Genomic DNA, 17,583 nt, shown 5'->3' with positions numbered 1-17,583 from the left:
GGACGTGGAGAAAGAATTGACTGGTTTAGACAGAATGGAAAATGAAGGCCCATTTCCATGGCAGAACTCAATCAACACCCAGAGGGCTTAAAATCATGGTAATTCTGGAAAAAGTACTTTCACTGTTTCCTTTTGGAAGCAGAAACTCTCATCATATTTCAAAAGAGCACTTCAGGCCTTGTTTAATTTGCAAGGCTGCAGACCGAGAGCTGGGAAGTGGCAGGAGACTCAATGCCGCCTTTAGTGGCAATGTGACATGAGGGATCAAACAGAAAATGGACTGTTTCCTCAGATTCTACTCATTCCACAATCTATTTTATACTAGATGTGGTTGCAAAGTAAACATTGACAGATTTACCCTATAGTTTGTCTCTTTTCTGGACACATGGAGAGGGCTTTGTTATTATTCCTTTCACTCAGCCAGACACGATTTCCTCTGCTGTGGAGATAGGGGCTCCTATCTGACTAGTGGTGGTCTTTCCATGTTTCCTTCTCTGAACTAAAATGAAGATAAACCAATTGGCAATGTGCTCCAGACACATGCCCATCTGGGGATGTTGGTTCTCTCATTTACCCCATTACCAAAAGGTGAAGGGACAACCCACTAGAAGCTAATTGGTCGAATGGCCTTATCCAGTGCAATACTGTTTTGTGTTCTAAGATTTACAAATGTGTTGGATATTGAATTATAGAACTGTAAGCAGAGAAAATGGGCCCTTCAGACCAACCTGTCCATGCCAACCATGTTTGGCAGTGGAAAATTAAATCACCAGTTTTCATAACCAGTCCTGGCCACCTCCTGAGTCTTCAGCTATCGTAACTGCCTGGAATTGTTAAGCAAGAGCAGCACTGTGCTTGTTCAAAGAAAACACAGTACACTAGTGGAGGGAGGTATTGTACCTTTGGAAGCAACATTTTCATTAATTCTAAGACTTTGCACACACAGTACACTCACTGGCTGGGGCCTCATCAAATCAATGCTGGAGCACTGCATTAAGTGGGTTTGTTGATTGAGAATAGGAGGAAGTGTTCTGAGAGGAGGAAGATGAGTTGAAGAAATAGGGTTCTTTAGTGGCCTGTTGAAAATGATTAGGGAAGTGTCTGATGTTTTTTTAAGTTTATCGAGTGGACTGTGTCCTACCATAATCTGGCAGCACTTTCTGAAAGGGAGAACAGGGAGATTGCAGAGAGCATACTTACTGCGTTCCACTGCACAGTATGTGCAGACCCACTCAACCACGGAACTTGTGAGGCTAGAACAGATTTCTAAGGAAAATATTTTAACAGAAAAAGTGTTGCTCAAGCCACCTGCAATGCCAAAATTCTCAACCATCTCACATGATCATTTGCAAGATTCCTGGATAGTGAAGGGGTGGTGACAGAGAGGTCCCACCCTCTTCAAGGAAGGAGTCTTTGAACAACCTGGTGGGCCAAGGGGTCTGTTCCTGTGCTGTACTGTTCTATGATCTATGAAAAAGCATTTTCAATCAGGTCCTCAAAAAGGTGCTGCAGATTGCTGGAGCCACTCACCTACAATTGCATCACTTGCATCTGAGCTGGGACTACAGACTGTTCAACAACTCCCAAGTAGGTGCTGGGTATGAAGATAAACTGCTTCTGGCACATCTGCCTACATGGCTTGCTATTTCTGTTCCCATCTCCTAGAATCCTACACCAGAAATAAACTTGCTTCAGACACAGACTTACCGGGCAGCTGGGTCGTATTCAGCCCAGACCCTGACATACTCATCCAGGTGATGGGGGCCCAGGATGGATGAATCCCTTGTCAAATATTCAAAGTTGTCCATGATGACAGCAACAAAAAGGTTCAACATCTGATGTAGGAAACAGCAAAAAAAAGCACAAAAGTTTATTTTAAACACAAGAGATTCTGCAGATGCTGGAAATCTTGAGTGATACACAAAATGCTGGAGGAACTCAGTAAGTCGGGCAGCATCTATGGAGGAAAATAATCAATTTGGCATTTTAGATCCAAAACATTCACTATTTATTCTTCTCCATAGATGACGCCTGAATTGCCGAGTTACTCCAGCATTTTGTGTGTGTTGTTCAAATCTTTAATTTTTTCCCCTGTACTGCACTTCCTCCATAACTATAACACTGCATGTTTTTCTGTTTACTTCCTTGATGTGGGATGATCTGGATGGCACGTAAGCAGAAGTTTTTCACTGTATCTTAGTACCTGTAACAATAATTAACCAATACTAACCTGAGAACTGTCAGTATTTTAATGAGTTACTTCACAGTGAAGTGTAAAAGGTGGCAGCCAGAAGCCTGGGTTTGATCCAGGCCCCTAGTGCTGCCAGTGTGGAGCTTGCACATTCCTTCTGTGACCATATGGGTTTCTCTACGGTGCTCCAATTTCCTCCCATATCCCAAAGATGTGCTGGTGGGCTAACTGTTCACTGTCAATTGACTGTTAGAGGAACTAAGACAAAAGAATGAAAAGGGAGTTGATGGCATGTGGGGTGGAGGGGGGGGGGGGAAAGAGGGGGTAACACAGAAATAATGAGTTTTTAGAATGGGGCTGATTTGAATGTTCTGATGGGAGCTGATAGGGACCTAATGGGCTGAATAGCCCCCTACTGTGTCATAATATACTCAGTGGCAACTTTATTGGGTACTTCCTGTGGCCACTGAGCATGTTTGTGGTTTTCTGCTGCTGTAGTCCATCCACCTCAAGGTTCATGCAGAGATGTTCTTTTGCACAGTTGTAACACGTGGTTATTTGAGTTCCTGTCAGATTGAACCAGACTGGCCATTCTCCTTTAACCTCTCTCATTAACAAGGTGTTTTTGGTCCCAGAGCTGACACTCACTGGCTTTTGCTTTTGTTATTCGCACCATTCTCTGTGAACTCGAGAGTCTGTTATGCATGAAAATCCCAGAAGGTCAACAGTTTGTGAGACACTTGGGTCTTTGGGTTGTGGGTTGAAGTCCCCCTCCAGAGACTAGAGCATTAAAATCTAAGCTGACACAATGCTGCACTGAGGAGGGGGTTGTACTGCGGTTGCTGCTATCCTTGGATGAGATATGAAACCCAGGCCTTGTGTGGTCTCTCAGGTGAATGTAGATGATCCCATTTCACTATTTCAAAAGAGAAGAAGGCAGGTTCTCCCTGGTGTTTGGGCCGATACCCAATGCTCAATCAATATCACTGAAATAGATGGTCTCTCCCTGATCACACTGCTATTTGGGGGCTGGAATCTTCCTGTGCACAAAATGGCTGCAAGCTTTCCTCAGCTGCAGCAGTGGCTGTGCTTGAAAGGATTCCATGTACTTTTGGAGGGTCATGAAACCTAAAGTGGAAAAGTAATATTTACGGTTGAAAAAACAAACAAGGTGAATGAAAATGTCAAGAAAATCATGTAATTTCTTTTGGAAAATGGGAACTGATGCAGAGAGACATGGTGGCAGTCACTTTTGTTAGCTCTGTAGGTCCAAGGTAGAAACCGAGAGGATAAGAAACCAATGGAAAGGCACAAAGGGTGCACAACCTAAGATGAAATGGAATGAGAGATTTTCTGTATGTTATGGAGAATGGAAACAGGCCCTTTATCTCTTCAAGTCTGCACTGACCCACTTTATACTCTGTCCAATGACCCCAGAATCTATTCCACACCTACACACTCTTGGGGAAATTTACACCAGCCAACTAACCTACAAGCCAACACGAGGAAATCTGCAGATGCTGGAGATCCAAACAACAACACACACAAAATGCTGGTAGAACACAGCAGGCCAGGCAGCATCTGTAGGGAGAAGCGCTGTCGACGTTTTGGCCTGATGAAGGGTCTCGGCCCGAAACATTGACAGCGCTTCTCCCTACAGATGCTGCCTAGCCTGCTGTGGTCTACCAGCATTTTGTGTGTGTTGTTGTTTAACCTACAAGCCTTCAGGTCTCTAGGATGCAGGAGGAAACAGGAGTACCGAAAGAAATCCCCCACAGTAACAGAACAAACACACAAACTTTGCACAGACAGCATTGGGCATCAGCATTAAATCCAACTTGCTGGAAACAATTCTACTAACTCTACCACGGTGCTAAACTTGCACATATTTTAAATGGTGGCTATGAAGTCAGCTACATTACACAAAACTCTCGATCTATATGTTTACAAAATGTTAATTTTTATCTAACTGTGTAACCCAGGCTATGCTGCATCTGTTAATGAGCATGGTCCAATTTGTGATGAGCACAGGAGCAGTGACTCGCTCTGCTTCCAGTCTGAGCCAAACCACCTCGCTTTACAGAGCCTGGTGATCCCAGATTCATCCGGAGACATCGTGCCCACGACCAGTTTAGCGCGGGCACCCAGTTCCCAGCTTCCCAGAACTCCTAGTCTCAAGCAATCCCGCAGACTCGGAGTCGCCCAGATTACAGACACGTATCAGCACATCTTCAACTTTAGATACTGGGACAGACACGTATATGGAAGTACTTACCAGGAAAGAGCAGAGAAAAATAAAGGAGACGAAGTAGAAATAGGCAAATTCGTTGCCACACTCGTTCCCTACAATTCCGGATCGAGGGTCGCATGGTTTGCCACCTAAGCATGATAACATGATGCTGTGCCACGCCTCTCCTGTCGCACTCCTGAAACACATGGAGATATATTAACTCCTACTGGTCTTTCCTTCCAATTGGGTGGGTATATATATCACACATACACTCACTCACACACACTCCTGAACAAGTCTGAAAATTTCTGCCCAGGAAGAACTTAAAATTGTTTACTCCTCAGATTTGATTGTGACTTGGGGATTTTGTAATCAAACTGCATAATGGGTAAAAGGATCCTGATGAAGCTTATTGGTCTGAAATGTCGACTGTTTATTTGCCTCTATAGCTGACTGCCCTGCTGAGTTCTTCCAGCATTTTGTGTGTGATGTTCAAGATTTCCAGCATCTGCAGAATCTCTTGTATGTAAGTGTAGGCGAGGTATTTCTTCACCCAGAAGGTGAAGATGGTCTGGCACTTGCAGCCTGAATGGGTGGATGGATGCAGAAATACTCACCAAATTTAAAAGGCAGACCACAAGTGTCAACGAAAAGCATCTGTGCAGCTTAATACATAGAACATAGAATAGTACAGCACATTACAGGCTCTTCAGCCCACAATGTTGTGCCGACCCTCAAATCCTGCCTCCCATATAACCCCCCACCTTAAATTCCTCCATATACTTGTCTAGTAGTCTCTTATACTTGATTAGTGTGTATGCCTCCACCACTGACTCAGGTAGTGCATTCCACGCACCAACCACTCTCTGAGTGAAAAACTTTCCTCTAATATCCCCCTTGAACTTCCCTCCCCTTAACTTAAAGCCATGTCCTCTTGTACTGAGCAGTGGTGCCCTGGGGAAGAGGCGCTGGCTGTCCACTCTGTCTATTCCTCTTAATATCTTGTACACCTCTATCATGTCTCCTCTCATCCTCCTTCTCTCCAAAGAGTAAAGCCCTAGCTCCCTTAATCTCTGATCATAATCCATACTCTCTAAACCAGGCAGCATCCTGGTAAATCTCCTCTGTACCCTTTCCAATGCTTCCACATCCTTCCTATAGTGAGGCGACCAGAATTGGACACAGTACTCCAAGTGTGGCCTAACTAGAGTTTTATAGAGCTGCATCATTACATCGCGTCTCTTAAACTCTACCCCTCAACTTATGAAAGTTAACACCCTGTAAGCTTTCTTAACTACCCTATCTACCTGTGAGGCAACTTTCAGCGATCCGTGGACATGTACCCCCAGATCCCTCTGCTCCTCCACACTACCAAGTATCCTGCCATTTACTTTGTACTCTGCCTTGGAGTTTGTCCTTCCAAAGTGTACCACCTCACACTTCTCCGGGTTGAACTCCATCTGCCACTGCTCAGCCCACTTCTGCATCCTATCAATGTCTCTCTGCAATCTTGACAATCCTCTACACTATCTACAACACCACCAATCTTTGTGTCGTCTGCAAACTTGCCAACCCACCCTTCTATCCCCACATCCAGGTCGTTAATAAAAATCACGAAAAGTAGAGGTCCCAGAACAGATCCTTGTGGGACACCACTAGTCACAACCCTCCAGTCTGAATGTACTCCCTCCACCACAACCCTCTGCCTTCTGCAGGCAAGCCAATTCTGAATCCACTTGGCCAAACTTCCCTGGATCCCATGCCTTCTGACTTTCTGAATAAGCCTACCATGTGGAACCTTGTCAAATGCCTTATTAAAATCCACTGCACTACCCTCATCTATATGCCTGGTCACCTCCTCAAAGAACTCTATCAGGCTTGTTAGACACGATCTGCCCTTCACAAAGCCATGCTGACTGTCCCTGATCAGACCATGATTCTCTAAATGCCCATAGATCCTATCTCTAAGAATCTTTTCCAACAGTTTTCCCACCACAGATGTAAGGCTCACTGGTCTATAATTACCTGGACTATCCCTACTACCTTCTTTGAACAAGGGGACAACATTCACCTCCCTCCAATCCTCCGGTACCATTCCTGTGGACAACGAGGACATAAAGATCCTAGCTAGAGGCTCAGCAATCTCTTCCCTCGCCTCATGGAGCAGCCTGGGGAATATTCCGTCAGGCCCCAGGGACTTATCCGTCCTAATGTATTTTAACAACTCCAACACCTCCTCTCCCTTAATATCAACATGCTCCAGAACATCATCCTCACTCATATTGTCCTCACCATCATCAAGTTCCCTCTTATTGGTGAATACTGAAGAGAAGTATTCATTGAGGACCTCGCTCACTTCCACAGCCTCCAGGCACATCTTCCCACTTTTATCTCTAATCGGTCCTACCTTTACTCCTGTCATCCGTTTGTTTTTCACATAATTGAAGAATGCCTTAGTGTTTTCCTTTACCCTACTCGCCAAGGCCTTCTCATGACCCCTTCTTGCTCTTCTCAGCCCCTTCTTAAGCTCCTTTCTTGCTACCCTATATTCCTCAATAGAGCCATCTGATCCTTGCTTCCTAAACCTCATGTATGCTGCCTTCTTCCACCTGACTTGATTTTCCACTTCACTTGTCACCCATGGTTCCTTCACCCTACCATTCTTTATCTTCCTCACCGGGACAAATTTATCCCTAACATCCTGCAAGATATCCCTAAACATTGACCACATGTCCATAGTACATTTCCCTGCAAAAACATCATCCCAATTCACATTTGCAAGTTCTAGCCTTATAGCCTCATTATTTGCCCTTCCCCAATTAAAAATCTTCCTGTCCTCTCTGATTCTATCCTTTTCCATGATAATGCTAAAGGTCAGGGAGCGGTGATCACTGTCCCCCAGATGCTCACCCACTGGCAGATCTGTGACCTGACCCGGTTCATTACCTAATACTAGATCTAGTATGGCATTCCCCCTAATTGGCCTGTCAACATACTGTGACAGGAATCCATCCTGGACACACTTAACAAATTCTGCCCCATCTAAACCCTTGGAACTAATCAAGTGCCAATCAATATTAGGGAAGTTAAAGTCACCCATGATAACAACCCTGTTATTTTTGCACCTTTCCAAAATCTGCCTCCCAATCTGCTCCTCGGTATCTCTGCTGCTACCAGGGGGCCTATAGAATACCCCCAGTAAAGTAACTGCTCCCTTCCTGTTCCTGACTTCCACCCATACTGACTCAAAAGAGGATCCTGCTACATTACCCACTCTTTCTGTAGCTGTAATAGTATCCCTGACCAGTAATGCCACCCCTCCTCCCCTTTCCCCCTCTCTCTATCCCTTTTAAAGCACTGAAATCCAGGAATATTGAGAATCCATTCCTGCCCTGGTGCCAGCCAAGTCTCTGTAATGGCCACTACATCATAATTCCATGTATGTATCCAAGCTCTCAGTTCATCACCTTTGTTCCTGATGCTTCTTGCATTGAAGTACACACACTTTAGCCTTTCTACCTTACTACCTTTATACCCTTTATTCTGCTGCTCTTTCCTCAAAGCCTCTCTATATGTTAGATCTGGCTTTACTCCATGCACTCTTTCACTGCTCTATCGCTCCCGGTCCCATCCCCGTTGCAAATTAGTTTAAACCCTCCCGAACCTTGCTAGCAAACCTACCAGCAAGGATATTGCTCCCCCTCGAGTTCAGGTGCAACCCATCCAATCTGTACAGGTCCTATCTTCCCCAGAAGAGATCCCAATGGTCCAAAAATCTAAAACACTGCCCCCTGCACCAACTCCTCAGCCACGCATTCAACTGCCATCTCCTCCAATTCTTACCATCACTATCACGTAGTACTGTCAGCAATCCTGAGAAAGCCACCCTTGAGGTCCTGTTCTTCAGCCTTCTGCCTAGTTCCCGAAACTCACACTTCAGGACCTAATCCCTCTTCCTGCCTATGTCGTTGGTCCCAACAATACCCTTCCTACCACACTGTCCACAGCATTCTGGGTTATAGAACATCGAGATCTTGTGAGGGTGCATTTTAAAAGTGTTGCTGGAGAAACCCAGAGGGTCAGGTGGCATCTGTGGAGGGAAATGGACAGAGGATGTTTTGGGTATAGACCCTTCATCTGGACTCCAGACGTCCAGATGAAAAGTCTCGACCCAAAACACTGATTGTCACCATTTCCCTCCACAGATGCAGCCTGACATGCTGAGTTCCTTCAGAGGTTTGTATTTTACTACAGATTCCAACATCTACAGTCCCTAGTGAATCTACATTTTGGATGTGGTGTGGGCTTGTGTCGGGTAGAAAGATACACTGTCCACCTCACTTTGAGTGAAAAATAATCACTTCTCAGTTCTCATCTACACATACTTCACAAGCTTCCAAAACTGTACCAAGTCCTGGAATAAGCAATTTAAAGTCCTGCTGGGTTAGAACATGCAGCAATACCTGGTGTGAACTCACTCATGGATCACTGGGTAAATATAGTGTGTAGCATCACAGAAATGCAAACACAAACAAGAGGATATCTGCAGATGCTGGAAATCCAAGAAACACACACAAAATGCTGGAGGAACTCAGTAGGCCAGATAGCATCTGTGGAAGAGTAAACAGTCAACATTTTGGGCCGAGACCCTTCATCAGGACTGGAGAAAAAAAGATGAGAAGTCAGAGTGAGAAAGTGGGGGGAGGGGAGGGAAGAAACACAAGGTGGTAGACGATAGGTGAAACTGGGAGAGAGGGAGGTAGTGAATTAAAGAGCTGGGAAGTCGATTGGTGAAAGAAATAGAGGGCTGGAGAAGGGGGAATCTGATAGGAGTGGAGAGAAGGCCATGGGAGAAAGGGAAGGGGGAGGAGCACCAGAGGGAGGTGATGGGCAGGTAAGGAAATAAGGTGAGAGAGGGAAATGAGAATACAAGCATCCATTTATGCTCCTTACGTTCCCATTAATTTCCCCCCCCCCCACTAGGGGCAAATTACATCAGTCAATTAACCAACCAACCAACCTGCATGCCTTTGGAATGTGGGAGGAAACCAGAGCATCCAGGGGAAATACGGATAGTCATACATAAGAACATAAGAGATAGGAGCAGGAGTAGGCCAATCGGCCCCTCAAGCCTGCTCCGCCATTCAACAAGATCATGGCTGATCCAATCTTAACTCTAGTTTTCACAGTAGTAGTCACAGGGAGAATGTGCAAATCCTACACAGTGTTAGGATCAACTGTGTCGCTGGAGCTGTGCAGTAATGTCTCTGCTAACTGCGGCACTGTGCTGCCCTGCTGTGTTAGATGAGTGATTCTCTTCCTCTGTCTCGGGCCAGGGTTAGTAGAGAAAGTTCCTTTATTTCTGGGTAAGTGATTCACTAACACTGGCTGGTGGTTCAGCCAGTTCTCAGTGTGATCCACTCTTGCCTCTGAGTTGGGGAGGTTCTTCACCCTTTCCAAACAGGTCTCAGCTGACACACTATGTGGTACTGAGGAATTGTCACACTGCTACAGATGCTGTGTTCTAGGCCAGTTATTAAGCCAAGAGGATTTAAAGGGTTCCACAGTGCACTGTTCTGACCAGGACCTGTGTTCTGTCGTCTATCACTGCAGGCCAATAGCACATTACTGTGTGTGGGAACTTGATATATGCATATTCGATATTACATTTCCTACATCACACCAGAGACTACTATAGTTCTAAATTACTTTATTGACTGTGAAATATTTAGTGCTCTTACAGAAATGTAAGTTGTCCTTCTTTTGATCTTTGAACTGTGACCAGCCCCACCACATCATACACACGTACACGTGTCCCCTAATTATAAATTGTCTATTTCAGGCAGAATAGGTAGTGTTGCTTCCTCAGAGCTCCAAGGGTCTGGGTTCGATCCTAATCTCTGCTACTGTCCATGTGGAGTTTGCACATTCCCGTTTGGATTTTCCTTGGCTGCTCCCATATCCCAAAGATGTGCAAGTTGGTAGATTAATCAGCAGTGTAATAGATCAAAGGGAAATCGGGGAAGGAGGTGAGAGAGAACAGGCAATGGAATTGGGGGAATGAGATCGCTCTGAGAGCTGCAATGCACTCAATGGGTGGGAACACCTACCCCTGTCAAGTCCATTACCAGCTCTCCATTTCATGTTAGAAGTGAATGTCAAAAGTGGAGAGGTTTGCATTCACTGGGATCAGGGGATTCCCAACCTTTTTTATGCCATGGACCTCCATCGTTAACTGAGGAGCAAAATGGACCCCAGGTTGGAACACCTGGCTGGGAAGCATGTTAACGGTTTGTGTCTGTGAGTCACCAGAGCCTTGGACAGGAGGGGTAAATGATGGAGAGAAAGCTGGTGACCAGAGAAACATTCAGGCATCAGAAAAAAGCAAGAGGAGGACAAATAATTAATTGAGTTACTGTTACACACCGGAAAAGAAGGATCAAGGCCTGGAGGAATGTCCTGAAGTTGTTGTGATGGTTGATCTCACTATCTTCATCATCGTCCACAGCAATATTTCCAAACACCTACAAAATCAAACAACAGCCGAAGATTTTGAACACCTCATTAGATTCTAAGACTGGGAAGTCTTTCCATAGCAGGAAAAAGATGAAAGAAAACCTCTGCCAGTAGGACACAGCGCTGGATTATCACACACCTGTGACTGTCCGCACAGTGAGTCTAGCAGAGAACAAAGTCCACACCGAACCTCAGACCCACTGTTACTGTAAGTACTGTCAGACTGTAAGTCTTTAATATTTTAGGTTCAAGAAAGAGAGAGTAATGGGCGGTTGCAAGCTCAGGTTGTAAGTGAAAGAAAGATGAGTAGATATGTTCTGGTTAGTTGTGCAAGGATACATGATGGAGAATGGGATTCAATCTGGTGATATGTGAAGTAATGATCCTGGGAAAGCAAGAAAGGAATATACATCAATTGGTAGGATACTGTAGAGGAACAGAGAGAATGTATTGTATGCAGATCCTTGAAGACACCAGGACAGATAGATGAGGGTTAAGAAAATGTGTAGGGTGCAGTTCATGCTCAAATAGTACCAAACATTAATTGGGCCACAGCACAATATTCAAAAAGGGATTTAAGGCTGTTTGCCTTTAAGTCAGGATTGTTTCTAACTCAGTGGTACAAGTAATTCTATCTCTGTAGCCTAACTCAGCACTTCTGGGGAGCTTGGTGACTGATCGTTGCTGAACGCGGAAGATGGGTGGGGGGAGGAGTAGGTGAAGTTGACTATGCTGTTACCTGGTCAATTTTGCCCCAGTGTCCAGCGCTATCTACAATGAGTGGCTACAATGGAAGCTCTGACCAACCACTGGACAACACTGACCATCCCAGCACATCTGGTGTGTTTACCCATACATCATTTACCTGACAACTTGATGGGTAGAACACGGTCCAAGGTTCCATGTCCTTTACAAACACTAATGAAAATAGCAGCTCTTCTGCATTGTGGATACTCATATTTGGAACTGGAATTGGTTTATTCTCGTCACATGTACCAGGGTTGTCTTACATGCTGTTCATATTGATCGAATCATTGTAAAAGGCTGCCATTTTCGAGTCATTCTCCTCGGAAGGCCATGGTGTTTGCACTGAGATTTATCTGATTATTGACGTGGACTATAGCTCAAACTAACTGTAGTTCATATTTCACCATTCAAGGCCCTAAAAAGTCCTTCCAGGTGAGGCAACGCTTCACCTGTGAGTCTGCTGGGGTCATCTACTGTATCCAGTGCTCCTTGTGTGGCCTCCTGTATATCGGAGAAACCTGACATAGATTGGGAAACCACTTCGCCGAGCACCTGTGCTCCATCCGCCAGAAGAAAGAGGATCTCCCAGTGGCCATCCATATAATTTCACTTCCCATACCGATATGTCAGTCTATGGCCTCCTATACCATCGCGATGAAGCCACACTTAGGTTGGAGGAACAACACCTTATATTCCGTATGGGTAGCCTCCAAACCGATGGCATGAACATCAATTTCTCGAACTTTTAGTAATGCCTCCCCCACCCCTAGCCTCCCTTCATCATTCCCCATCCCCCTTTTCCCTCTCTTTACCTTATCTCCTTGCATGCCCATCCTCCCTCTGATGCTCCCCCCCCTTACCTTTCTTCCATGGCCTTCTGTCCTCTCCTATCAGACGCCCCCTGTATCTCTTCCACCAATCAACTTCCTAGCTCTTTACTTTATCCCTCCCCCTCCTGGTTCACCTATGACCTTGTGTTTCTCTCTCCCCACCCCCACCTTTTAAATCTCCTCCTCATCTTTTTTTCTCCAGTCCTGCTGAAGGGTCTCAACCTGAAACGTTGACTGTACTCTTTTCCATAGATGCTGCCTGGCCTGCTGAGTTCCTCCAGCATTTTGTGTGTGTTGCTTGTGGTTCATATTGGTCTCCTTCGGTTTTGTGTTTTCTTTCTTGTTGCTGATTGGCATGTTGGGGGTTTGGGGTTTGATATGCTTTTTGCTGTTTTCCGGGTGGGCGTGAGAGAGGGGGTCAGTGCTCTTAGTTGCTGTTTTCCTGTGTGGGTGATCTGTTAGTTTTCATTTGGAGGAGGGGGCTGGGGGTTTGGGGTTTGTGAGTTTTTGTTTCTGTTTTCTTTTTTTGTGTGTGGGGAGCGGGGTTGATGTCTTTTTTTCAATGACTTTCATTGTTTTTCTTTTTTCTGGGGCTGTTTGGTTAAGACGAATCTCAGAGTTGTGTACTGCATACATACTTGATCATGAAATGAACCTTTGAAATTAGTACACAGTACTTTGAGGAAGTACAAAGTAAGGCAATAACAGATGCAGAAAAAAGTGCAATAGCTACAGAGGAAATGTGGAGCAGGAAGACAATAAGATATAAGATAATAACGAGCTAGATTGCGAAGTCAACAGCCTATCTTGTACTAGTTCCATTCAATAGTCTGATAACAGCGGTGAAAACAACTTGCTGATGAATTACTTCAAGATTTAACATCAACCCATTTGCAGTAAAACTGCACTAATCCACTACACTTGGAAGATAAATGGAATTGGACTGGCAAATTTCCTGGATCAAAGCAACACACATAAAATGCTGAAGGAAGTCAGCAGGTCAGGCAGCATCCATGGAAGTGAATAAACAGTTGACGTTTTGGACGGAAACTCTTCTTCAGGACGATTGGATGTTACTTCATGGAAGAAATTTCAGAAACTTTGCTCCAAAGATAACAAACCAAATTTATCCCACCTCTCCTTACAGCTAATGCTCTCTAATCTAGGAAACCCCTTTTCCAAATCTTCTCATCCTTCCTATACTGTGATGTTATATTATACAGTTAATGGCAAGGCCCTGGGGTGTGCTAATGAACAGAGTGTAAGTGCATAGTTTGCTGAAAGTGGTGTCACAGGTAGATATGGTGCTAAAGAAGGCGTATGGCATTCATCATTCGGGGCATTGAGTATAGGAGTTGGGAAGTCCTGATGCAGTTATACAAGGCATAGGTGAGGCTGCACTTGGGAGTATTATGAACAGTTTTTGTCACCCTGTTATAGGAAAGGTGGTATTCAACTAGAAGCTGTACAGAAAGGATTTACAAGGATGTTGCCAGGAGTTGGGGGCCTGAGTTATAAAGAGACATTGCATAGATTAGGACTGTATTCCCTGGGACATAGGAGACCGAAGGGTGACCTGTTAGAGGTATAAAACATCATGGGGGCAAAGACAGGGTGAAAGAACATAGTTTATTACCCTGGTGGGGCCAGGGGGGAATGCTAAAAATAAGAGGGCATTGTTTTAAGACCAAAGGTGAGACAAAGGGACATCAGGGGCAACTTCTTTGCATAAAGGACAGTGTGCATTTGGAATGAGCTGCCAGGAATAGTGTTTGAGGCAGGTACAGGAGCAACATTTAAAAACCATCTAGATAAGTCCATGGATAGGAGACGTTGAGAGGGCTATGGGCCAAATGGGGATAGATGGGACTCGCTTACTGAGCAACACATACGGCATAGATGAGTTGGACAAAAGAGCCCATTTCCATTCTGTTATGGCTCCAATACCAGGATTGTACACAAAACTTAAAGATTGTTTTCACTGGATCGAAGTATTTGTAATTTCCGCTGACTAACTTGGCCTGCTCTGAAGGTCTCAGTCCCTATCACAAAACTTCATTAGCTGGCTACAGGCCCCAGTCATTACCCTGGCATGGGATCACAACGTCTTGGACCCCTAGAACTCATACTGATGGGATCACGAACGTGCCCGGTTCCATTTCTACCACTGAGCCCAGGCTTTGTTCTACCCTTGTTGCCACCCTCAATTTGTGCTTAAATGACCTTGACTTTCTCAACGCTTCCTGATACCATATAACTATATACCAATTACAGCACCGAAACAGGCCATCTCGGCCCTTCTAGTCCATGCCGAACGCTTACTCTCACCTAGTCCCACCGACCTGCACTCAGCCCATAACCCTCCATTCCTTTCATGTCCATATACCGATCCAATTTTTAAAAAATGACAATATCGAACCTGCCTGTACCATTTCTACTGGAAGCTCGTTCCACCCAGCTACCACTCTTTGAGTAAAGAAGTTCCCCCTCGTGTTACTCCTAAACTTTTGCTCCTTAACTCTCAACTCATGTCCTCTTGTTTGAATATCCCCTACTCCCAATGGAAAAAGCCTATCCACGTCAACTCTATCTATCCCCCTCATAATTTTAAATTCCTCTATCAAGTCCCCCCTCAACCTTCTACGCTCCAAAGAATAAAGACCTAACTTGTTCAACCTTTCTCTGTAACTTAGGTGCTGCAACCCAGGTAACATTCTAGTAAATCTCCTCTGTACTCTCTCTATTTTGTTGACATCTTTCCTATAATTTGGCAACCAGAACAGTACACAATACTCCAAATTTGGCCTCACCAATGCCTTGTACAATTTTAACATTACATCCCAACTCCTATACTCAATGCTCTGATTTATAAAGGCCAGCATACCAAAAGCTTTCTTCACCACCCTATCCACATGAGATTCCACCTTCAGGGAACTATGCACCGTTATTCCTAGACCACTCTGTTCTACTGCATTCTTCAATGCCCTACCATTTGCAAACTCAAAACTCAACCATACAGCTTTGGGGACAGTGGAGACCCTTTGCAAACTAATTTAATATTGTATGAACTAAAGCCCCGTGTGAAGCTTCAGGACATTCTCTTCCCCCATAGGTGATAAAGAGGAACCTTGACTCACCTGCATTCCAATGATGGCATAAATGAAGAACAGCATTGCGATTAGTAGACAGACGTAAGGCAAAGCCTGAAAAACAAAACCAGCCGCACAGGTAACAATACACCTTGGCCGAGGAACAAGGAACGACAGTAATTGGCACAGCTATGAAGGTTGTGCAGATCCTAGCGATCTGTGCATTAATCCTTGAAAGTGTTAGGGCAGGCTGAGAGAGTCATTAATGATACATGTGGATCCTTGGTTTCATAAATTGTGCAATAAGTACAAAAGCAGAGAGGATACGTTGAACATTTCCAAAACACTGGCTAGTCTGTACTGGAAGGTAGCATTCAATTGTCACAGAGCTTTAGGAAGGGTGTGGTTGCCCTAAAAAGGGCTGAACAAATACCTGGGAATGAGCGATTCCAGCTGGAGAGGCTGGGGTTAGGGTGAGAGGAGGTCAAACAGCGGTGAAAGTTCATGGCAAAAACGTACCACAGTCCCAACAATTTCCAATTTTTGAGGTTACAAATCCTGTGACTAAATGATGGACAGAGTTGTAAATGTGACAGAGAGAGGCTGCTCCCAAAAACAGGTGGCTAAGGGGCAAAGAAGCATGGTGTCAAAATACTGAGTGACAGGTACAAAGATAATGTGAGGCTGAACTTTTCTTTGCTCAAAGAGGAAAGGTCTGGACTTCACTTCCTGTACAGGTGGTGGAAACAGAATCAAGCAAGACATCCAGATTACATAGGCACTTGTGACAGAATAACTCACAGGAACAGGAGAAAGACCATGGAATTGGGCCCACAGGATAACTCTTTGAGAAATCAGATTTGATTTGAGGGACCAAATGGTCTCCTGTCAAGTTTGATTCTGATTCCATTCAATTCTTCATTATCTATGTGTTATGTATCATTCGTTGGGTATTTTTTAAAGCAGAGGTTAATGAGTTCTTAATTAGTAAGTGCATCAATGGTTAAGGGGAGAAGGCAGGAGAATGGGTTGAGGGATAATCAATCAGCCATGATGGAGTGGCAGAGAGGATTTGATGGGCCAAATGGCTTAATTCTGCTCCTATGTCTTGTGGCCTTATGGTCATTCTGGGAGCGTATTTTAGGTATCAGACACATAGAATTAACTGATTTTCTTCACACTTAAAAGTTCCTGACTCAGTCAACCATTCCTATTAAAACAGCTCTACAAAGAAAAACCTTTCAAATCAATGCTCAGGCTGAGAAAAGCGATTGGATCATTACACTCTGATCAATAAGGGGAAAGATTGACACAGGTGAGAAGGGGTGAAATATGATCTGTGTGTCTAGAGAGGTGAGCAAAATGAGGGAATATGCATTAAAGAACAAAAGTTTTATTTTTCAAGAGGCTGGAAGATGATAAGAGTTCAGAAGGAGCTGAAAACAAATCTCTGATAGTTAGAGCTAGCAATTTGAAAGCCTGAGTGTTAGCCTTTATCATACAATATCTTGAAAGCCCATTTGGTTCTTGAACCAATTGGCACAACCCCAGTTTAGCAACAGTGCGATCACTTTGACTAAATTGATTTTTTTTTGTTCTAATTGTGCTTTTATTGTATAAATTGTGTCTAATTTACATTTAGCTCATGTTTTTCTTGTGAATGCTGCTTATATGATGCTATGTGCCTGTGATGTTGCTGCAAGTAAGTTTTTCATTGCACCTGGACTTGCACATATGACAACAAGCTCAAATTTACAAGTGTAAATATTTCTAGTTGCAATATTATAGGGCCTTCACAGGTCTGGTCTCCCTACCTAAAGAAGAATATACTTACAATAGGGGGAACACAATGAAAGTTTGCCTTTAAGGAGAGATTAAGCAGATTGGGCCAATATGTTCCAGAGTTTGGAAGAATGAGAAATTATCTATTTGGACATAGAAATTCTTATGAGGTTTAACAAGATAAATACCGGGATGATG

The 17,583-nt window shown here is 44.3% G+C and overlaps 1 protein-coding gene across 1 annotated transcript in view; it reads right to left on the bottom strand.

Annotated features, from left to right (window-relative positions):
• Positions 1 to 17,583, bottom strand: part of cacna1aa (calcium channel, voltage-dependent, P/Q type, alpha 1A subunit, a) — a 478,641-nt gene that overhangs the window by 77,506 nt on the left and 383,552 nt on the right. Inside the window, 4 exon segments of the mRNA XM_073069345.1 lie at positions 1,708 to 1,835; positions 4,467 to 4,617; positions 10,848 to 10,945; positions 15,652 to 15,717. Of these exon segments, the coding sequence (XP_072925446.1) occupies positions 1,708 to 1,835; positions 4,467 to 4,617; positions 10,848 to 10,945; positions 15,652 to 15,717 (443 nt within the window).

Source organism: Hemitrygon akajei, chromosome 16 (assembly GCF_048418815.1).
Source record: "Hemitrygon akajei chromosome 16, sHemAka1.3, whole genome shotgun sequence".
NCBI lineage: Eukaryota > Metazoa > Chordata > Chondrichthyes > Myliobatiformes > Dasyatidae > Hemitrygon > Hemitrygon akajei.
The sequence above is the reverse complement of the archived record's forward strand: the minus strand, read 5'-3'. Positions and strand labels throughout refer to the sequence as shown.